General features: G+C 43.4%; 1 protein-coding gene across 4 annotated transcripts in view; it reads left to right on the forward strand.

Annotated features, from left to right (window-relative positions):
• MGLL (monoglyceride lipase) overlaps positions 1 to 23,403 on the forward strand; it is an 84,700-nt gene that overhangs the window by 16,305 nt on the left and 44,992 nt on the right. For 3 of the 4 annotated variants that reach the window (XM_030570903.1, XM_030570902.1, XM_030570901.1), the window contains one exon: positions 12,358 to 12,464. The exons of the other annotated variant lie outside the window; for it this stretch is intronic. In XM_030570903.1, the coding sequence (XP_030426763.1) occupies positions 12,358 to 12,464 (107 nt within the window). The remainder of the gene's footprint in view (positions 1 to 12,357; positions 12,465 to 23,403) is intronic. 4 annotated transcript variants of the gene reach the window in all.

Raw genomic sequence — 23,403 nt, forward strand, 5'->3', positions numbered from 1 at the left:
GGAGAAATTGGATACATGGGGATTTGTATTACCCTTGAAATCTATACTTTATAAAAAGTAAATTATCTACTTTGCTTGAAGATAACAGATGAAGACTTCTGTAGCCAGAGAGGACTGCAGACTAAGTTGGATAGGAGGGATAAATGTGAGGATGGATAACTGAGCCTATGCAGGAAATAATCAAGAGTTCTTTTTGCACATTATGATAGAAGTTGCCTAGTTACAAACCGTACAGTTTGGTCCAAGTATTATAGTGAATTACATTTATATGTTCTACTTCAAACCGTTGCCACTGGGTGGGAAATGTGCAATCCTGCTTTATAAAAAAGGATACAGACACTTTTGAAGTTCACAGGGGACAAAAAGCTGAAATTCTTACTTGCTGAGAACTCAGTTGGACAGCTTGCCTGAGTAAGAACTGAATAAATGGCCACAGCATGTCCAGGGCTGGATTTCCAATTAGGCACAGTAGCACGTGCCTAGGGGCACTGGCATTCTGGGGCACCTTACCTCTCTAAAACTGTATGCAAGACGAAGGTCATGTCTGAGCAGCTGTAGTGTCTAGCTCCCCCACACATAGCTCTGCAAAGCCAGCACAGCTATGGGTTAACAGGAGCAAAAATGAGTAAAAACTTAGTCAGAGGAGTCAGTAGAAATGGCTCTGAATACACCCTGCCAGCAGATTGGCTGAGTAAGAAAGGGTCATTTTTACAGTCATTTCCCAGAACAGAACCACACTTTTAAACAGCAAAGCTTTTTGTCTGGTTATTAAATCAACAGGTTTCAATATTGAATTCGGTTGGCAAAAAAACAAAATAGCCTTAAATATTAGTGATTTCTTGGCATAGGGCTTCTGGCCCTTTAAAAGTAGCTCTCTCATGCCCTGAAAACTCAGCCTCTTTCATTGCACTATTCTTACTACTTCCTAGGCATCTACTCAGCTGGCACCCGTTGCATTTTGATTTTAAGAATGAACCACTCATAAAGCTGACCCACTGAACTGCAAGTTCTGGCCTTTCAGAAACCCTTCAAGGCTAGTACAAGCCTCTTAAAAGGTGGTGGAGGAGGAGGGGCTGGGTCAGTAACCTTCTGGCAACTCTAGCTCTTACCCATTGCATTTGACAGCTGTTAGCTAGCTCTCACATTCGTCCTTTTCCATGGCATTGTGGCCATGCAGCTATCTTTCATCCATAACAACTTCATTTTAAGTGAAAATGAATGTGGCATAAATGTGATAGAAAGTTGCTTGTCATATTGCATGTCAGTGGGACTTGTGTCTCAATCCCTTAGGCATTTTTGAAAATTTCCCCCTGAATCTTAGTACTAGTGACAGGTCTCTGGGGAAGTTCAGATCCAGAGCTGGATTTTGCAGGTTGGGCCTCTCTTTTACACTTGGTACATATGTAACAAGGTCAGCACCCACCTCTCACGAGCACCCTTCTGGTTGGATACATCTGCATTCTTTCAGTTCTGGTGCTTTTGGTGGTTCTCAGGTGTTTTTTTCCAGCAACTGAGCCCTCTGGCTGAGTCACACACACTGCATAAGAACCAGAGCAAACCCCTTCTGGGGTATACAGTTTACCAGGGCCTCTCAGCACCCCTCTGGTGATGTCTCTCTAGCCCTCCCTAGGCTCAGTCTTTAAGTAGTCCAGTCCTGGTATGGGGCCATATTCCCAGGGCTTCCTCCCTGGAGATACTATCATCCTGTGGCCCTCCTCAGACTCAGTCCCTACTTAGTCCCAACAGCCAGCGAGGAGCTCCTTCATTGCTCCCCCAGTCCCTGCCAGCAGACTGTCTTTGGTCCTGTTGCTCTTCCAGCCAGGCACATAGTTCTTTCTTTTCCAGCTCCAAGCAGCAACTAACTGTTGTGCTCTTCTGCAGCTCCTTTTATATAGCCCTCCTGGCCCCCAATTGGCCATTCTAGTAGCCCCTCTGATTGGTTGCTTCCTCCCAACCACTCTAGGCTGCTCTGAGGACCTCTCCCACAGTTCCTTTTTGGGATGGGTGTGGCAGAACCCTGAGGCTTCCCTCAGGGGCCCTTTAGGCCTAGTCCAGCCCATCATAAGCTATCTATAGCATCTTCCATCTGAGGGTCTCAGAGTGCTGTACAGATGTCAATGCATTAATCCTTATGGCACTCCTAGGAGATAGGCAAGTACATGATCCCCATTTTACACACTGGGAGAGGGAGGCTGAGGCACAAAGAGGTGAATTGACCTGCCCAGAGTCACACAACAAGTCTGTAGCACAGCAAAGAGTAAAACCCAGTACAAAACTGAATCTAGTCTGGCTCATAAACAACCAGATCCTAATGGGGGAGGGATGAGTTAGTAGTCCTGGTACAAAGAGTTTATATTCATGCACTTCTCAATTGTTTATGACCTGAGCCTGCATTTGTGTATTTAGATTTAGGATCCCTGATTCTTCTTTTAGTTATTCCAGTGAAACTAAGGACTAATCCCATTGCAATCAATGGAATTACAATAGCATAAAACTGGTGTGAGAGGCATCTCAAGCACAAAGTCCTTTAAAATTCTGTCTAGCCTGTCTGTGTTTCCAAAGAGCCCATCAGTCTGCCAGGTTTGGGACAGTGGACCTTGCAGTCTGTTCCACGGGGGCAGATCCCACCACCTTGGTGGGGAAATGGTGGAAGGGGGAGTTGGGGAAGACTTTGTGACAGGATCCTTGTGACCCCTTCTGGAATGGGATGGGAAAGGAAGATTAGGCCTGGGAATTTTACTTTACAACACCACATAATTCACCTCAGACTTAAGTCCAGTGTCTCCTAAAAGATAATATCCTTTAAACAAAACATCCATTATTAAAATGTTACATTGCAGAGATCTGCATGGAATCACTTTACTCATTCAGTTGCACTGTCCAGAGAATCCTTCCATCGTTTGCTTCAGCCCCATTGCATTTTTTAGCAGATCAGTTGCGAGCTATGCACATTGATGTTTTGCCTTTTCAAACGGCCCGATAAATCATACATTCCAAGCTGTTTCTCTGCATTGTTTCATGCTGGCTCTAGATGGATTCCAGTGGAGCCTTTTGTATGGAAATCTATCTGTGCTGTGCAATTCTGTCTCAGCTCTATTGATTTATAGCAACAACACTTTCTGGGATCATTGAATAACCTACCAACATTATTCTACTCTAGCGGTCATGTCTGCTGTAAAAATGTCATCCCAACAGTATGTAAATGAAGGAATTGTTGCTATCTTGGGCTCCAGTAAGATATTAGATCTGCAAACCCTTACTAGTGTGTAGTCCTATGAAAGTCAGAGAAAGTGCTCATGTATGTGGAACGTTACAACTGTAGAATTAGGCCTGAAATTTCTACAATGCCGGGGGACTGATCTTGCAGGGTTCCATGTGCTCTCAAAGTCCAGTAAATCAAGTGACGCTTCGGGCAGGGGGAGTGTAGATGCAGCCCTTTGAGGGTGTAGTTTGTAGGTTTTTAATATATTCATAAAAATGGCTGTGGGGCATCATGAGAGGGATTCTGGCCCCAAAACATTGCTTTGGCAAAGCGTAGCAGCCAGAGGAGAATCCCCCTGCCCCACCCCACATAGGAGCTGTGTGGCCCTATGCTGGCACTCCATAAACTCCAGGGTAGGGGACAGGAGAGTGGGAGGCTGTAGCATCCACTCCTTTGGCCCTTCCGGCTTGCACCACAAGCCAGGGGCAGCAGCAGAGAGGCAGCCATAATTCAGAGCAGCCCCTTCAGACTGCCTAAATTATGCCAAGGGCCGTTTTGAGCCCCAGAGTACCAGAATCAGAAGGACAAAAAGATTTAAAGCTACGTTTGTCCCTTCTTCCCCCTGGGCTGTGCCTTGCATGCTGCACTTCCTACAGGTGCAATACAGACTTGAACTACATTTTCCTGACCCAAGCCTGTGCAAAATGCATACGGAGATGCCTATGAATAAGTAAGTGATTGCCTGTTAACATAAAATCAAATGTCTTACTCTGATGTAAATCTGGTGTGATTTCATTGGAGCCAGTGAATGACTCCAGAAGTATACAGATATGAGAGCAGAATTTGGCCCACAGATTAGAATAAAGATTTCAGGGGATAACACTGCAGTATTTCACTAGTTTTGTTTACAATCCATATTCCTAAAAGTCTTGTTTCTAGAGCTGCAGGATCATATATGTCAAGATGACACCCTGTCAGTGTCAACATGATTTCTGCCCTGTCTGCAGCTGCATGATGCTATTCAGACACTGCACCACATATGATAAATATATATACACAAATGCTGTCTTAAACGTTTAAGGTTGCACAGCCAAGCACTCAAAAGTTAGGAAATTCCAGAATTGGAAATGCTTGTGCAATCTTTATTCAGCCCCCTATGCATATGCATTATGATAGTCTTTAAAGACATGAGCACATGCCATTTTTGCACAGGCTTCTGTGCACAAAATGGATGGTGCTCATTTAGCAAGCAGCTATTTAATATTTTGTTTTATCTTCATTGTTCACTGAATGGCCCCAGGTCTTATTTACTGCGCCCTGTTTAAAGCCTGCTCTGAACACAGAATTATTAATTTCCTCGTGGGCTTTTCAATGGCACTCATCACTATAGTACCTGAGTGCTTCACAAACATTAATTAATTTATTTGCACAACATCCCTACAAAGTGAGGGGGTGGTGTTATCCACATTTTACATACAGGGGGAGAGGGGCGGCTCAGGCACAGAGAGATTTTGGACAAAAGTATCCACCGATAGTGTGTGCCCAATCTTAGATGCCTAAGATCTGATTTTTTCAGAGTACTAAGGATGTAGTACTTTATATGTTCAAAGCACAGTTCTCACTGAATTCAGCTGCAGCTGTGAGTGCTCAGCACTCTTGCAAATCAGACCGCAAGTGATCACCTGGAAAGTTTGGTTTAAGTGACTTGGCCAGCATCACATAAGAAATCTGTCGCAGAGGCAGGGATACACTCTAATTCTCCAGGGCAACATTCATCTGCCTTAGCCATAAGACTATCATTTGTCTTCCTGCAGTCCCCTGCCGTATTCACTACACACCTTCCAACTAGTGCCTCATATGATCACACTTCCAGGTAGAGTTCCTCTGGGCAGTCCCCACTGACACCTTGGATTACTTTGAGGAGTGGTGGATGCTGTCAGGGGTTCTCTGCTTGGCGTACCCCTCAGGATCCTTGATATTCAAGATTTTACCTCACTCCTATTCCTGTTTTTTCATCTGTTGTCCCACATACTCGACTGTGGCCTGGGCCTAGCTCTTCCTCTCCCTTAGTTGAGGGGGTAGGTCTTTAGTCTTTGACAGGCCTAGACCCACCTGTCCTAGTCTTGCAGATAAGACATACCTTCCAGCCTCTTCAAGAAATGAAGCAGGAGTCCTACAGACAACAGCTTCCTTCACCACACAATTCTAATTTATCCCAGAACAGGTCCATCCCGTGCACTGAATGAGGCAGGGGTCCTTTGGTAAAAACAGTATGCGATCATGGAATTAATGACTGTATCACAATGGCTTATGCACCAGGACACTAAATTAAGGCTACCCAGACAACCTTAGTTCTGGAATGTCCTAACTCTTGGGTGTTTGACTTTGCAGCCTTAGGCCTGGTCTACACTACGCGTTTAAACCGAATTTAGCAGCGTTAAACCGAATTAACCCTGCACCCGTCCACACGATGAAGCCCTTTATATCGATATAAAGGGCTCTTTAAACCGATTTCTGTACTCCTCCCTGATGAGGGGAGTAGCGCTGAAATCGGTATTGCCATGTCGGATTAGGGTTAGTGTGGCCGCAATTCGACAGTATTGGCCTCTGGGCGGTATCCCACAGTACACCATTGTGACAGCTCTGGAAAGCAATCTGAACTCAGATGCACTGGCCAGGTTGACAGGAAAAGCCCCGTGAACTTTTGAATTTCATTTCCTGTTTGCCCAGCATGGAGCTCCGATCAGCACGGGTGGCGATGCAGTCCCAAATCCAAAAAGAGCTCCAGCATGGACCGTACAGGAGATACTGGATCTGATCGCTGTATGGGGAGACAAATCTGTTCTATCAGAGCTCTGTTACAGAAGACGAAATGACAAAGCATTTGAAAAAATCTCCAGGCTATGATAGACAGAGGCCACAGCAGGGACTCAGCACGGTGCTGCGTGACAAGCGTAACGGAAAGCCAAAGAATCAAATAGACGCTCATGGAGGGAGGGAGGCGGGACTGAAGACTCCAGCTATCCCACAGTCCTCACAGTCTCTGAAAAGCATTTGCATTCTTTGCTGAGCTCCCAATGCCTGAAGGGTCAAAAACATTGTCCGGGGTGGTTCAGGATATATCTCGTCAATTTACCCTCCCCCCACCCCCGTGAATGAAAAGGGAAAAAAAATCATTTCTCGTCTTTTTTCAATGTCACCCTATGTCTACTGCATGCTGCTGGTAGACACGGTGCTGCGGCACTGAACAGCAGCATCCCCTCCCCTTCCTTTCCTGATGGCAGATGGTACAAAATGGTGGAAAACCGTTCTCATCATCCTGTGAGTGCTCTTGACTGGCCTCGGTGAGGTTGACCGGGGGCACCTGGGTAAAAATGGGAATGACTCCTGGTCATTCCTGGCAGATGGTACTAAAGGCTTGGTAACCGTCCTCATCATAGCAGCTGGAGGCTGAGCTCCATCAGCCGCCCCCTTTCATGTCTAAAGAAAAGATTCTGTACTCCCTGGACTGTTAAAGCAGCAGGAGGCTGCTCTCCTCTCCCCCGTACCCTTTAATGTCCTGCCTGGACTATTATAGCAGCTGGAGGCTGCCTCCCCCTCATTTTATCTCGCTAAAAAGTCAGTGTTTCTTATTCCTGCATTCTTTATTACTTCATCACACAAATGGGGGGACACTGCCACGGTAGCCCAGGAGGATTGGGGGAGGAGGGAAGCAACGAGTGGGGTTGTTGCAGGGGCACCCCCTAGAATGGCATGTAGCTCATCATTTCTGCGGGATCTCTGGGGCTCTGACACGGAGCAGCTGTGCTCTCTGGTTCTCTAGTACACTTGCCAGATATTCTAGGCAGGACTGACTCTATTTTTAGACAAAACATAAAGAAGGGAATGACCCAGGGAGTCATTCCCATTTTTGTCCATGCGCCCCCGACCGACCTTAGCGAGGCCAGCCAGGAGCATCCATGACAGCAGCAGACGGTACAAAAGGATTGATAACCGTCATCGCCAATTTCCAAATGCAAATGGTGCAAAATGACTGATAACCACCATCTCACCGCCAATTTACAATGGCAGACAGTGCAATAGGGATGGTAACTGTCTTTGCTATCTTGCAAAGACAAATGAATGCTGCTGTGTAGCACTGCAGTACCGCATCTGTCAACAGCATCCAGTGCACATACGGTGACAGTGACAAAAGGCTAAACAGGATCCATGGTTGCTATGGCATCTGCCAGGGCAATCCAGGGGAAAAAGGGTGTGAAATGATTGTCTGCCGTTTCTTTCACAGAGGAAGGATTGAGTGATGACATTTACCCAGAATCACCCGTGACACTGTTTTTGCCCCATCGTGCATTGGGATCTCAACCCAGAATTCCAATGGGCAGGGGAGACTGCGGGAACTATGGGATAGCTACAGGATAACTACCCACAGTGCAACGCTCTAGAAATCGAAGCTAGCCTCAGTTCATGGACGCACATCGCCGAATAAATGTGCTTAGTGTGGCCGCATGCACTCGAATTTATACAATCTGTTTTAAAAAACTGGTTTCTGTAAAATCGGAATAATCTCGTAGTGTAGACATACCCTTAATAATGTTCTTTTAGCATAGCTTTTTTGTGTAATTTAATAGGTTTGTAAAAAATGTATCTGATATATATATTAAAAAAGATAGACTTGTCTAGCATGGATTAACATGCCATAAGCTCAAGTCAGATGGGCTCTGATTCAGGAAAGCATTTATGCATGTGCTGCAGACTATCATTATTCAGGACAACATTTAACTATGTGCTTAACTTCAATCACGTGCTTAGTAAGTCCTACTAACCTGAATGGGGCTTAGGCAGGTTGCTAAATATAAGCATGTGGTTAAGTACTGCCCTGAGTAGAAATACTTTCCTGAATTGGGGTCTTGGCTTGTGTTTTTTTTCTGATAGTATAAACAGGAGTGAAATTTTTCTTCAGATCACTGGTCTAGTTTCAGGGCTTGGAGACATTTTCTGGTCCTAAAAGAATGCGTGCCGGTCCAACTAAAATGCCTTTAGCCCTGTCTGGTCACAAGATAACAGATTTTACAATCACATCATTCTGCTTACAGTCTTGCTTTCCCCCTCCACTCCACCCCATCTAGTTCATACTTGTAGTGGTCTCTATCTTGATAAATAAAATAATACAAGACAGTATATCTCATGGCCCAACTAGACTTGAATCCCTATTTTCTAATGGTATGAAACATTTGTTTCTAGCTTTGGGGAAGGGTAGGGATCACAAGACACCAGCCCTTAAAACAGTGCCAGTCTCTCAGTGTAACAGTGTTTTCTTGGCACTGATCCAGGACTGAATACATTCCCTGCAAACTGCTGTCCTCTGGCACAGGGATCATAGTGTCCTGGACTTGAGAGCAACATAATTTAAATTGCTGGCTAAAAGTAAGAAATAACATATTACAGGATGTGTAATTATAATGGTAAGTATACAAGTGTTCAAAGCGTTGAGAGCTGAGACCTACTTTTGCTGAGATGGCTACAAAAATATGCCAATTAAACATTGTGTACATTTAAAAAAATTCTTTTCCAAACATGCACCAGCTTTCTCTAAGTAATGGCATAATCTTACCACTACCATCCATAATGGCCCTGATTCATCAAGGTACTTAAGAACATGTGTAGTCTCATTGATTTCATTGGGATTACACCCATGTTTACAGTTTGGCATCAGCTTAGGTATCTTGCTGAACTGAATCCAAAATGATGTTTAATCACAAAGTTTAGCAACTACAGATCCCACACCCAGAGTCATTTGAAGCATCCAAAGCGCCACAAGCATTCCTCTGGCTGAGCTCATGGAGCCTATGAAATTAACATGGTTCAGGCATAACTCAGTCTTCAGAAAAGCATTTCAAGCTGTGAGCACTGGCTTCCACCCGAGCCATGTCACTTCCAAATGGCCTTGCGGGCAGAATGACAACAATTGGAGATGAAGGAACATGCTAAGACCAATTTCCTATGAGGCCAACCCTGCAGTTGCTTGCCAGGTCCATAAACACTGCAGTCCTACAAAGTGCTAAAGCCTGCACTGTATCTGTATTAATTTTAAATGACACCAAAAAAGGAACATTAAGATAAAAATTGAAAACAGTTTCCTATTTGCTGTATTGTATTTCTTCCTTTTCACAGGCATTATGATAGGAGGGAGTCCACGGTGATTCCAGAGCCGCATCTGAACATCTACACCGCAGTTTTATAGCCCCCAAAACAACCACCCCCCTGAGCCTGAGTAAGCTGACACAGGCTAGCCATGGGTGTTTGTACCCTCAGATGCATTTGAGAATTTTATCCATGATGCTTTGCAGGCAAATAAAAGACAAGGTCCCTGCCACATGACCTTTAAGGATCCAATTCTGGAACTTCTATATCCTAGTCCCGTTGCAGTCAGTTGGGACTAAGAATTACTTGTGAGTAAAGGCTGCAGGATCAGGCTTTATAGCCTTAATTTTGTGAAGCACTGAACTCCCTCTATTTCCACGTATATCAGTAAGCTGCTCAACACCTTAGCTGATCTGGTTCTAAGTCAGTGAGGCTGCATGGGTATGAATAAGAGCAAAATTTAGCCTCCAGTGTAATTGCAAGATAAAGTAGCAATTAATGTCTTCCTACAAGGCTCTCACTTTACCAGCTTGCTCACTTCACAAGGGATTTCATACCATGAAGGTCACCTGGTATGTTATTGGTATTTTAAATGACTTGTCATCTGAGAAACTACACGTTGTGCCTGGAGACCATGGTGAGGGACACCTTGGAAATGTCTGATATAAACAGGCAAAAAATTCTCCTTTTTATCCCCTTTGGTTTATTCCCTTTGGTTTGGTGTTCAACTTGTAGACAAGCAAAGCAAGCAGGATCTGAAGCATGTGCATTAGTCATCTTGAGTTTGCTTCAGAATTCTCCCCCGCCCTACACCCCATGTTCTGAAGGCTTAAGATCTCTTAGCCTTTTCTAAGGGAAATGTTAACTCAAGGCATTACTATTGTATGACAGGTCATTTTGGAACCCTTAGTGTGGCCTATCAGGTGCTCTCTAACACCGTGGGCTAGGGATGCTACATTTCCGGGACTTGTCATTACTGATTAGCATTAATGAAATGTCAGGATAACCTTATATAGCTGTTAGAGAATCTACACTTTGCTTTGTGAAACCTGTCTAGGTCAAATGGATGGTCTGTCAAGTTGCCTAGCATTAGCAATTATTTTGCAATCAGTGTTAATCAAAGAGATGGGGCAGTAATTACTACAGCATCTAGCATTTTCTCTAAGTTTAAATATAACTAAGATCAAACCAGTTTCTTTGTGTGAATACATCTTTTACAGATGTATCAAAAACCCTTGTAAAAACAGAGTTGAAGATTTCACTAAATGTAAATTGTTGTTACCATTTATTATTAGTTCATCTTGGGATTTTGTTATATATACTGAAAAACTAGAAGTATCAGTCTCTGGTCTCTGATGTGGTTACAAGTGTTCTGACAACAGATTGCACCTTTAAATGAACAACTCAGATTTGTGACACTAAAATTTAATAGGGGTGAAAAAAGACCTATCAATCAGAGCAAACTTCTGGCGTTTCACTTGACCAGGCCATAATTATTTTTACAACAGAATCAACATTCTTTGTAAATGTTGTCCAGTAAAGACACAGGAAAATTTCTCTGAACTCAAACCATTATTTTCATTATTTGATTATATTTCTCTGAATGTGTAAGAAATTTTGTAAAATGTGAGTCCTTAGTAATGAGCATTTGTATAGCGCCTTTCATGCAGCAGGATCCCAGAGTGGTTTGCACTCTGTGAGCCCAAGGGCGGCTCTAAGTATTTTGCTGCCCCAAGCACGGCAGGCAGGCTACCTTCAGCGGCTTGCCTGTGGGAGGTCCCCGGTCCCGCGGATTCGGCAGCATGCCTGCGGGAGGTCCGTTGAAGCTGCGGGACCAGCGGACCCTCCATAGGCATGCCACCGAAGGCAACCTGCCTGCTGCCCTCGCGACGACCGGCAGAGAGCCCCCCTTGGCTTGCTGCCCCAGGCACACAGTTGGCATGCTGGTGCCTGGAGCCGCTCCTGTGTGAGCCTAAGGTTGCTGTAGCTGTTTAGGAATCACTTCACTCATCTCTGTAATGTAGCTGTTTCTGGGTTGAAATTGAAAATAGGTAAAAACATTGATGTTGGGCTCAAGTCCACCATTCCCCAAACTTCGACTCAGGTCCTGGGTTCTGGTTTGTGTCCATATTTTTGTTGAAATTCAGTAACCATTTAACAGTGTGTGCAGCAATGTAAGTCAGAAAGTGAATAATAATATATCCAGGTGAACCTGCAGAGAGCGTTCCTAACCTTGATCCCACTGAAGTCAATCGCAACACTTCCATTGATTTCCATAGGAGCAAAGTGCAGTCCAGAATGTAATTAGCCTGATAAAGGAGAGTTACAGGGACCCACCTACATTATTGATCTGTAGCTTCCCATTATGGCAGCCTCGTGCTGAGCCAGGTGGAAAAGTACAATATATCCATCCAGTGCGCCACTGGCTCACATATAGCCAAAGGCCTGCTACCATCAAGCCATCCGTTAGAGGTTCGTTTGATGTCATTTCTTCTCATATGCAGGGCCGCCCAGAGCGGGGGGACAAGTGGGGCAATTTGCCCCGGGCCCCGCAGGGGCCCCCACAAGAGTTTTTCAGGGCCTCTGGAGTGGGGTCCTTCACTTGCTCCAGAGACCCCGGAAAACTCTCACCGGGCCCAGGGCCCCGGAGCTTCTTCCATTCCAGGTCTTCGGCGGCGGGAGGTCCTTCCGCTCCGGGACCCACCGCTGAAGTGCCCTGAAGACCCGTGGTGGGGGGTCCTTCCACCCCGGGACCCACCACCGAAGACCTCAGGCCCCCTGAATTCTCTGGGCGGCCCTGCTCATATGCTCCTAGGTCTTTATGGAAATCTGTTGCCTTCCTCACCATGGTACCATCAATTAAATGCCTCTTGGGCCCCACATTTACCTGGCTTGAATTTGTTGATGTCTGAGGTGCTTGTTGATAAAATTATGATGCTGTTTTTACCCACAGCTCTGGTGCCTTTGTAGGCTGATTTCCAAGTTAATGCTTTATACCTTGATGCTCCATTTAGGGCCCTCGTATTTATCGCTCATGGTGCTGGGGAACACTGCGGCCGCTATGATGACTTAGCCCAGATGCTGACAGGACTTAACTTGTTTGTATTTGCTCATGACCATGGTGAGTATTATAAAAGAAACAGCATGTGACGTATAGCAGATCAGGGCCGTAGCAGGGTGGATGGAGTTAAAACTGTTCAGCAGAAGAAAAAAGAAAATAAATTAATTATAGACCAGCGTAAAAGGGAAAGGATCGATTAATGCACCATGTAGTACTGCCTGTCTAATCTATCCTATCTATCAAATGGCCACACAGGTTCCTTGGGTTTTCTCAGCCTTGTCCTTACGGAGTCACCATTTACTCTATTTTGATTATCACCTTATGGGATGGTCACTGTTGCGCCTTGTCTCTGGTTGTGGTGGGGATCTTTGCCCCTCCCTCCTAGGGTCATCATAGCTGCTACCCTGAATCACCCCAAGTTGATGCTGAAATGGCAGTATGTCTTTCACACTCTCACTGAACCTGAAGGTCTTCCCTCAGGACACAAACAAAGGGTGAGAGACTTCTCTTAGCAATCCCCAGGGACTGGGACAGCCCAACAATATTTTAAATGATTTGCTTCCTTGTCCTGAAGCAGCCCCCTCCTGCCTTTTCCTGCCCTCACAGCTTGCCCCTCTCCTGCCCCTTCAAGCCTTTGTTTTTTTTTTTATTGTTGCCTGCAGCTGCCTCTGCCATAGCTGCTATAGAAATTAGCAAAATAAATAAATGAGATTGATCAGGGTAGCAGTGAGCAGTGAGGCCAAATTCAAAGGTGGGTGGTAGGAGAAGTGGTATGAATCTATGCTGATATAACTTGGGCCTGGTCTGCACCTAACATTTAGGTTGTCCTAGCTCTGTCACTCAGGGCTGTGAAAAATTCACAGTGTAGACACTGCTAGGTATCTTTGGCTTTTCTTGACTGAAATCAAGACCATAATTTGGCCTGTAGTCTCCCGCCCCTCTGACACACACTTATTGACATGTAAATTACATCATTGTACACGTTACCTCTGAATTTAGCCTGAGGTGTCTCACCAATCTGATCACTTCAGAGTTTGGGGAATAGAGACTCATCTGGTCTTCAAGAACAATGGCAAAACCTCAGCGAGACCCAATATCCACATTCTCCCTTTAGATATGCACTTGAGACTCTCATTGAGTTTCAGCACTGGCATCTCAGAGCAGAAATGGGCCCTAGGTTTCCTTAGGATAAAGATAGTCTGGTAGTCAATTTAATTGTCATATTTTTACAAAGCTGTGATTTGTATGAAGAGTGAATGAAATACCACATACAGGGTTGGCTTTAACAACAGGCAGTTGGTCAGGGCAGAAAAATCTTTGCCGACAGTATGGGCCTGTTTCTCCTTTCACTTATACAATTTTAACACTACTGTAACGCCATTAATTTCAATAGACTTCCTTTTGATTTACACATGCATAAGTGAGGCTAGTCAGGCTTTATGTATGTAGTTATCCAGGTGGAAAGTGTTTCTTTTTCTCATGTGGCATAAAGCTGATGAGAAAGATCATATAGTGTGTTGAGCAGACTCCCTATTGTATGCGAGGCTGCCTCTGTAGCCACCCAGATTTCTGTTGTTATTCCACATAGGAGCTATGCAGAATTTTAGTGCACACCTAAGCCATTTGTTTGAATGCCAGAGCTTTAAAGATCTGGGCACTCTGGACTGTGGGGCTGTTGTTGCTTTTTTACTTTAGTTCCTTATGCTCCTCACAAGAAAACTTGTAACAAGATTGAAGTCGCAGATTTAAAAAATAATATTTAATGGGATGGAAATGGAAACAGCAACAAGACACAGCACTTTATAGTGTAAATTTAATAGGGAGAGAAGCCACATCTCGAGATGGAAAAGGAGCTTTGAAAGCAAAGGTACCTGTCAGGAGTTATTGCACTGTATAAAGAGAAGCGTATTCACTCTGTGTCGCCTTGAATATCTTTCAGGCTAGACAACTGCAAATATTCTTTTATTAACAGAGAACAATTCCATTCTTTTCTTTTCTTACCTTCTTTGAATAGCAGTATCCAAATTAGAGCATCATCATTGACTTTGCAACCGATAAAGATACTCAGCTTACTAACTGTTCTGAGAGAGACCAAATTTTGTTGGTGAAAGAGACAAGCTTTCAAGCCACACTGAGCTCTTCAGAAAAATAAACCCAGAAATTTTGCCATAACATTTTCCATCCATAACAAACAGGTTTATCACATAAAGGACCACAAAAGTCAGATACTGGAGACAATGCAGAAAACCTTGCTATATTACAAAGCTTTTCCTTCAGAAGAGCTTTGTGTAACTCAAAAGCTTGTCTCTTTCACCTACAGATAGGGTGACCAGATGTCCTGATTTCATAGGGACAGTCCCGATTTTTGGGCCTTTTCCTTATATAGGCTTCTATTACCCTCCACCCCCGTCCTGATTTTTCACATTTGCTGTCTGATCACCCTACCTGCAGAAGCTGGTCCAATAAAAGATATTACCTCATCCACCCTGTCTCTTTAATATGCCCACAACAACACTGCAAATAATTGTTCTGAGTCAGGTTATATTATTTGGGCATACTCTCCAGTAGAAGTGTCCAAACACAGTAACAGACTGTTTTAAATGGTAAAAAATGTCCCTTATTGGAAAATTTCCCCAAACTGATAATTAATGCCACAAGAATGCTTCATTCTCCATTACATCTCCCAAAATAGTCAGTCAAACATTACTTTGTTTTGTGTTGAGCCTACGATAAAGCATGAGAGCATCTGGCAGAGGAAAAATGAAGAGTTCCTTTGTAATATAGAAAGATTTTCTCAATTGTCTCCAGTGTCTGGTTTTTGTGGTCCTTTGTGTGATAAAACTGTTTGTTATGAATGGAAAATGTTATTTCAAAGTTTTTGTGGTCCTTTGTGTGATAAAACTGTTTGTTATGAATGGAAAATGTTATTTCAAAGTTTCTGGGTTTACTCAGGGCATCGCAACATGGGGCAGAGTTAAGGTTGTTTGGCTGACCTTGCTACCAAGGATTAGGTAGGCTATGCATTTCTAGATATTCATAACATTTGGGTTTCTTTGAAATTTAACCTCTGAATTTAATTAAAATTCTGAATTTCCTGAATTCAGAGTGGTTGGGTTTGAGGGTTGGTTTTTTTTTGTAGTTGTTTTTGTTTTTTAATAACTGAAACATTCTTGTAAGGTTTTTAACCCTTACAGTACTTATGTGTGCTCTCAACCTTCCCTCTCACTTCATGAAGTTATTTTCCAAGTACTGAAAAGTTTTCTGTGTTGCCTTCAGTTTAATTTAAAAAGAGGAAACCTATTTTTTGTTAAGCTTTGATGATAGTTAAAGAAAAGAGAGAATATGTCTACACTGGTTGTCCTGGAAGGTCTTTGATTTATTGGGGACACACTGAGGAATCACTCATTAGCAACAAATTTACGTTGCCAATTCAGCCAAGTTTTGGTGATGTTATCTTTTCTGTGGATTGGGAGATTGCTGCCTGTTTTGGAGACACACTTTAGATAGGATGTGATAGCCTTAGGGATCCATGAAGCTAAGAGGCAAAGAAAATGAAACTGAAGGATAGAGAACCTGGCTTCATTTTCACGTGCAAAGCACTTTAATTTATTAAAGTTCAAAGTGTTCCATCCACCCTCATTGTAGACCCTAGCCTGTTTTGTCTGTTGTGGTGAGTTTTATATTTACTTTGATTGCGTTACATGACCAGAGCCCAAAAGGACCACTATTTCACTTTTATAGATGGGTATCAACTAATAGAGTTACTAAGGTGTTTACATTTTTGTAGATAGCAACAGAATCTTGTATTTACTTACCTCTTATCCCTTTTCAGTACATGTTGCAATATTTTTTTCCTTTTACATGGACTTGCTAGTGCTCCTTATGAGTGTAACATAAGCGGCTGTCGTTGGGAGGAAGGACGAAATAATCTGCCCCCTCCCTCCATCCCCACAATGGGGAGGTTCCCAGCCACTCAGTTTGCTTAAGTACAATGTCAGTATCCAGTCCCTCAGTGCTTCACATCTGTGCAGGTATATTCAGAACTCCCATAAAGTCTCCCCTTTCTGATGCACAGAATGTGTAGATACCTCTTAGTCTTTCACAATGCTTTGAAACTTAGAGGACCAGTAGGTGAATTGCGTGCTCTAAATTATCTGTAAAGTCAGATCAAAATGAAGGGAAAGATGTTGCTCTTGTAGCTTATATAGATTCTTTAGATGTTCCTAACTGAAGTACCCTGCTACTACTTTGTATGTGGTTTGCTTCGGTGGTGAGTCGGAAGTCCCCTCAGACAGAAATCCACTAATGCTTATGGTTTCCATTAATTTTCTCACTAGATTCCAGACTTGATAAAATTTTTACTTTAACAAGAAGAAACCAGCTGGAGCTGTAGATTTAAAAATGCATCAAATGTTTGGGATTTTTCAGCAGGCTCGTTATTGTGTTCTTGCAACTGTTAAAAGACCATTGTTGGTGAGAACAGAAATCTTCTATTTGTTCATAGCACTGGGAAGGACTGCACTATAAGGAAAGGTTAAAAGGACTAAATATATACAGGCTGGGGTGGGAGGGGTGAAAATAATCAAGTGTCAGTGTTAATAAGAGCAAGGATTAGGGTGGTCCTGCATGCGAGAAGCAACAGCTCATGTAATAAAAGGAAACGAAAATGTCTGGCTAGCAACATTCCCTAATAATGTCAATCAGACTCCAGTATAGTCCCACAGGGGGATGGTGGAAGCCTTGGCAGGAATTTAGAGTTGGTTTGGACAAAGCGCTCAGTTCTACAAGGAACAATCTTGCTATGGTTATGGGTAAGCTCAGTGAGCCCTAATGGTCTAGTCTGTCTCTGATTTCTGGGATTCAAAGACTGCTTAGTAGAATAAAAACAATCTTGACTTCTCTGCAGCAGGAACTTAAATTGCCATGAGGCGCAGTCCTGTATTCCCTCTGACAGTAGCTACTATAAGATTTTGCATGGGAGGCTGTGTGAACTCCAGAATGTTACTTGGATATTGCTGGCGGTGGGGGGGAAGAAATGTCTTTGTGATCCCAGCTGGGGACAGCTTGTGCCCAGAACTGTTAGGATTCCTGGTACCCAGTGATTTTATTCTCAACAGCACACCATGGAGGGCAACATTGGCGGTCGGCCAAGGGAGGGGGCACAAGGTCTGCAATTATGCCAATCAAGTGGTCTTAACTCCGTGCACAAGTGACATCAAAGGGCTGCAGACCTGATCTCAGGTTGCATTTCCTCGCTATCTCCATGCATTCCATCTGTTTACAGTCTAGCTATATACAAGTGAAGTTAATTTCACACCCTGGTATCTTTCTTTTTATAACTTTACTAATGATTTGATTCTGGAAGGTCTCTAAGTCTACAGTCACAGAACTCAGTTTCCTTTGTCAGACAGGGTCTATGGCTGGGTCATTTTCTCCTTACTCTCTTACTTTGAGTTGCTGTCTGCATAGTCCGGTAAGGGTTATGCAGAGCTTCAGGTTAGACTTTGCAGTACAGTCCCTGCGGGGAGAAATAATCTTTATTCTTCAAATTACCTAGGCTTGACCTGTCTCTAAATCTTTTATGATCACAGGATCATTTGGGTTGAAAGGGGCTGCTAATGGGTTATTACTCCAGCCCCCGGGATCAAGGCAGGATGGATTTATGAAGCCATAAATGTAAATCGTACCTCTTATAGCTATAAGAACTACAGCGTGGAGAGCTTCTGATCAGAGCAATGGTAATTGGAATATTTCCTCAGCTGCAAAACCTCTTAGACAATATTTTGAATGTCCAGCCATGTTATTTATTATATGAGAGCCATAGAGCTCTCACTGGAATTCACCACTGCATCTCATCCATCCCCCTCCTTGTAAGTAAAAGAAAGACAGACAGAAACATTGCTGCACTCTTGAGAGGGCGGCAATGTTGTCTGCTAGCTAGGGCATAGAATAGGTAGTGATCCCCGGACTCATTCCAGTTCTGTGGCAGTGCTGATTCACAGTGCAAGCACAACTTCCTTCAGCCTCACTTTCTCCATCTGTAAGATTAAGATAACAATACTGACCTGCCTCACTGGGGGCATTCTGGGTGATATTTAACGTATGTAAAGCACTTAGAAATCATGGGACGAAAGGTAAACGTGGAAAGCATTATTACTGCCTGGCTCTAGACTAGATATTACAATAGATCATTCCAATTCTGGGTTGGAGAGCTAGGAACAAAGGGCCCCTTGGTAATAACCTAGGCTAAAATCCCCTGCCATTTGCTAACTCTCAGTTATGAGAACTCACGTTGTGAAAGCTTAGCAAAGCTCTGAAATCCCCTGGAGCTTGGCCGAACAGCTCTAAGGGACACATCTTGCCTAGCATGTGGCAAAACCAGCAGCTCCACCCAGGGTCCCTCCCCACCCCATGCAATAGGGGTTCAAGTGCAGTGTAGAATCCCCATCCAGCAGTTCTTGCAACTGCAAGAGCAAGTGCACCCCTGGAACAGTTCTGCAGATGCTGACTCTTGGATTCCTCCCTCTCTGGCCTGTGTGGAAGCTCTGGGTCTAGCCAAACGAATGAGGATGGTGGGAGGGTGAGGATTTGGCTCTAACTGATTTTGATTACAGTAGAACCTCAGAGTTATGAACACCAGAGTTACAAACTGACCAGTCAACCACACACCTCATTTGGAACCAGAAGTATGCAATCAGGCAGCAGCAGAGACCAATAATAATAATTAAAAAAAAAGACAAATACAGTACAGTACTGTGTTCAATGTAAACTACTACAAAAATTAAGGGAAAGTTTAAAAAAAAGATTTGACAAGGTAAGGAAACTTTCTGTGCTTGTTTTGTTTACATTAAGATGGTTTTCTTCTGCATAGTAAAGTTTCAAAGCTGAATTAAGTCAATGTTCAGCTGTAAACTTTTGAAAGAACCATAAAGTTTTATTCAGCACCACAAATATTTCTGAGTTACGAACAACCCCCATTCTTAAGGCGTTTGTAACGCTGTGGTTCTACTGTATTTAAATATTAATTTAAAAGTCTAACTTTAAAGTAGAGAATTGACGATGTCGGACGTGTATGAACGTCCTTGTCTCAGGACATAGTAGTAGCAGCTGACAAAACTGGAAAAAAAAAAAAGTTACATTAACCGAAGATGATTTTGGAAGCCAGTTGCCTACAGCTGATGAGCTCTTGTCAGAACGAAACCTGTCATGCCTATCTCCAGCAGCTCTGGTAAGTGGGGAACTGGGTTTGTTTGACCCCCGAGCACAATTTAGAATGGGCTTTTCTGGTACTTTGTACTTCAGCAACTTTGTACAAATAGAATTATTTTTAAATAGCAGAGATGGTCCCAAATAGCCCTCGGAGGCCAAGAGAGCCTAGACTTTAGCATTATGTTTCACTCGGCTCAAACTAGGGCCACACTGGCAATTTGTCGGGAGTCCAAGGCCACACCTAGTGCCCAATTCCCATTGACTTCAAGGCCTTTTATTTGAATGAAGTGGAGCATATGGCAGCCACCCTCCTCTTTAATACAGTGGTTCAGCCCATAGAGCCCACAGGTACCAGCATGAATTGGGTCCATCTTTTGTGGACATGGAGGTAGCCTTTCCATGTTGCACTTCTATTAAAGAGGAGGTCATCTGCAGGCCATGTTCTAGACCTGCATACACAGTTTCTTCTGGAGTACAGTCATCTCAATAGTGAATCTGTCTTTTAGCATGAGCAGTGTATAAGATCTGAATATGACTATCAGGATCATATAATGCAAATTCCCTGCCTACATAGAACTGAGCACCACAGTGTATTTTACAGTGCTTCCTTTTGAAGGTTACTGTAAGACAGGAGGAAAATACTTGATGAGTCATGAAAGCAAATACCTACAGCATTTCTTATGCTGGAAGAGACCACATATTAATACAGAGAAACGCAACTGTGGTTTTTATTTTTGGCTCAATCCCTTGTGAAGTAAGATGCAACAACACTGTCATACCAGGAACCAGTTGGATCACACTGAACTAAAAACAGACAATGAGACAGCATATAGTTGACAGTACTGGCACAAGCTGCAGTGGAATGCTTACCTTAAAGCATCCAGATTTGGCGCATGGGCATAGATTTACTCAGCATGTTTTGCCCCTCTGTTACTTTAGGGAGTGAAGTGAGGATTCAACTCTCAGTCTCCTGTCCAGATGTTAGACCCAGGGAATCTGATTCTCTTCCCACTCTGTGTAAAACTAGGGTAACTCCATGAACTTCAGTGTAGTTACTCCAGAATTACACAGATGTAAATGAGAGGAGAACCAGTCCCAGGGACTGTTTTTCAGTCCAGAAAGATGCAAAATTGCACACCAAGATTGCATGCAGCGTTATCACAAATGCACATACAACTAAGGGAGTGGAACATGTCAGTTAGACATGTCAATTAAACATTAACATGTTCTTTTTTAAAAAATCAGGAACAAATTTAAACATACTGTCAGATCTGGCTGGCATGCCCTGGTGTTCATAGTTAATTTACTCTCAGTAATGAACAGAGAAAGAAGTGTCACTAGGTTGTTCTGTGAGGTGATGTATTTTCTCAACAGCTTGCTCCCTGGACATAATCACCTTGCTGTTGGCACTCACACAAGGATGGCCAAAGACCATAATACCAGATACTATTTAAAAAGGGGAAACAACAACAGAAGAAACAAAGCACTGTCTCTTTAAGGCAAATACCTTCCATCAGAGAGCCCCTGGCTGCTGGCTGACTTCCAGACCACACTTCTCAACCTGCCATTGCCCCAGTAGGGGGCACACTGCATGACAAAGATCCAGAATGAGGAACACCAAAACATTATTCAGGCAGGACACTCAAAGGGATTCCATCTTTCTATGTAAATAACTCCCTTCAACCTCAGCCCCATGATTCTTTATATGTGAGATGAATAATTATCAATCATAAGAGTAAAGGGACACCAAACTTATATGGAACATAGGCAACTTTGTGAATAAAATGAGGGAAATTCGAGAGGTGTGGGCCAGAGGGGAACCTGGGCCAAAGGTGAGAGAGCACTCTCAGACCTAGGCAGGCTCACTCCAGCCAGGGGTAAGCAAAATAAAAGGGAACTAAACAGTTGTAATTTAAAGCCTCTAGTGAGGAGTACAGTCAAAGGCATGTTTCTGTGGTCTTCATGCCTTCTGGTCAAGGAGTCATCAGGAGTCTTCTAGCCCTGCTCCCTCCTTCCCCTAGAAAACTTCCTTCTCATTTATGGAACTGCTTTGATGAACCAGATGGGAGTCCTCTCTTTCCTGCTGGAGCAAAACACCCTGCTCCATTCTCTTGGGAGGCAGTTAACTCCATCCCTGCCTGACACAGTGCATGGGTACATACATCCCAGCATAGTTCTCAGAGGCTCAGACTCAGGCAGGTCATGATTCTGAGAGCCAGGGGCTAAGCCTGGAAAGGGCAGAAGCTCCATTCCATGCTATTATATGACGCGTGCAGTCAGGAATTGCTCATTGAGCAGTGTGCCAGGAGGGACTGCCATGACACCACTCATCATGCTTCTAAGCCTCAAGTGGAGATTTGCAGGTTACAAAACAGAACACTTGACAGCAGCGAAGGATGCTCAATCTTCTTTACCAGTGGTTGATTTAATAGGCTTTTAAGTGAAATGTTGTTATAATGCCGCCTTCTCCCCTGCCCTGAATTGCAATACTACCTTGAGCCGGATTCAACCTCTCTTACATTGACTTCAGTAAACTTGAGATCAGATTCTGAGTCCAAATATGGGAACCCCATGCATGTAAATACAGTAGAACCTCAGAGTTTCAAAACATCAGAGTCACAGACTGATCAGTCAAACACACATAACACATTTGGAACCAGAAGTACACTATCAGGGAGCAACAGAGACAAAAAAAAAAAAAAAGCAAATACAGTACAGTGCTGTGTTAAACATAAACTACTAAAAAAAAATAAAGGGAAAGCAGCATTTTTCTTCTACATAGTAGTTTCAAAGCTATATTAAGTCAATCTTCAGGTGTAAACTTTTGAAAGACCAACCACGTTTTGTTCATAGTTACGAACAACCCCATTCCTGAGGTGATCGTAATGATGAGGTTCTACTGTACACTGGCTATGACTCTCCTCTCATGTACAATATGAATTAGGTGAAACCTATCACTGAAGACATTGCAGATACACCCACACAGAACTCATGTAAGTGAAAGGAGAAGCAGTTCCATTTAAATTTACAAGTTGTTGGTTCAGAGAACCTCAACAATGTTGGCTCAAAGAGCTGGGCAAATGCCACAGTGTTGTGTTCTGGAGGTACCCCTTCAAGATGTAAATCAATTCCCATTGCAAATGCCAAATTATGCATTTATGTGCACTGGTGCATATCCAGAATAACCACCAAAGTGTCACAGAGAGTAGATTTTGGCCCATAATTTGTAACTGTTCCATATTTTACCATTAGTAAAGTACAGTTGCCAGCCCCTTGTCATTACATTTTCAACAACTCTCTCCCCGCCCCAAAATAAAACTGCACTGCTAGCTTCAGGAATTCATCTGCGTGCTCCCATTAGAAGATGGAAATACAAGAGCCAGATGTTTCTGTTACTGGAACTGCAGATGATATAACATCACTAATGTCTGCTTCCCTAGGTTACTGTGCAGATGTCAGGTTTGCCGTAAATATCAGTCTAAGGGCTGGTGTGAATCAGGATACCTGCACTGACTCCAATGCAGCTACTACACCCTTTACAGCAGCTAAAGGTTTGGCTGTAAGAGTTTATTCAGAAGGACCTGACTAAAAAGGAAAGAAAGTCATAGGGGAAATATGGCATGTGCCCTGTGAATTTTATCTGAATATTTGGGGGGTGTAAGGAAGTGAACACCTTAAAAACAGTCATTGGTTGTACCCATGATCATGGCAGATCCATTTTCAAGGAGCTGTTTTGAACTTGATTTCTTACTCGCTTGGAGTGTGGTATAGAAAGAAAAGTGTATCTGTT

The sequence above is a fragment of the Gopherus evgoodei genome, chromosome 7 (genome assembly GCF_007399415.2).
Source record: "Gopherus evgoodei ecotype Sinaloan lineage chromosome 7, rGopEvg1_v1.p, whole genome shotgun sequence".
NCBI lineage: Eukaryota > Metazoa > Chordata > Testudines > Testudinidae > Gopherus > Gopherus evgoodei.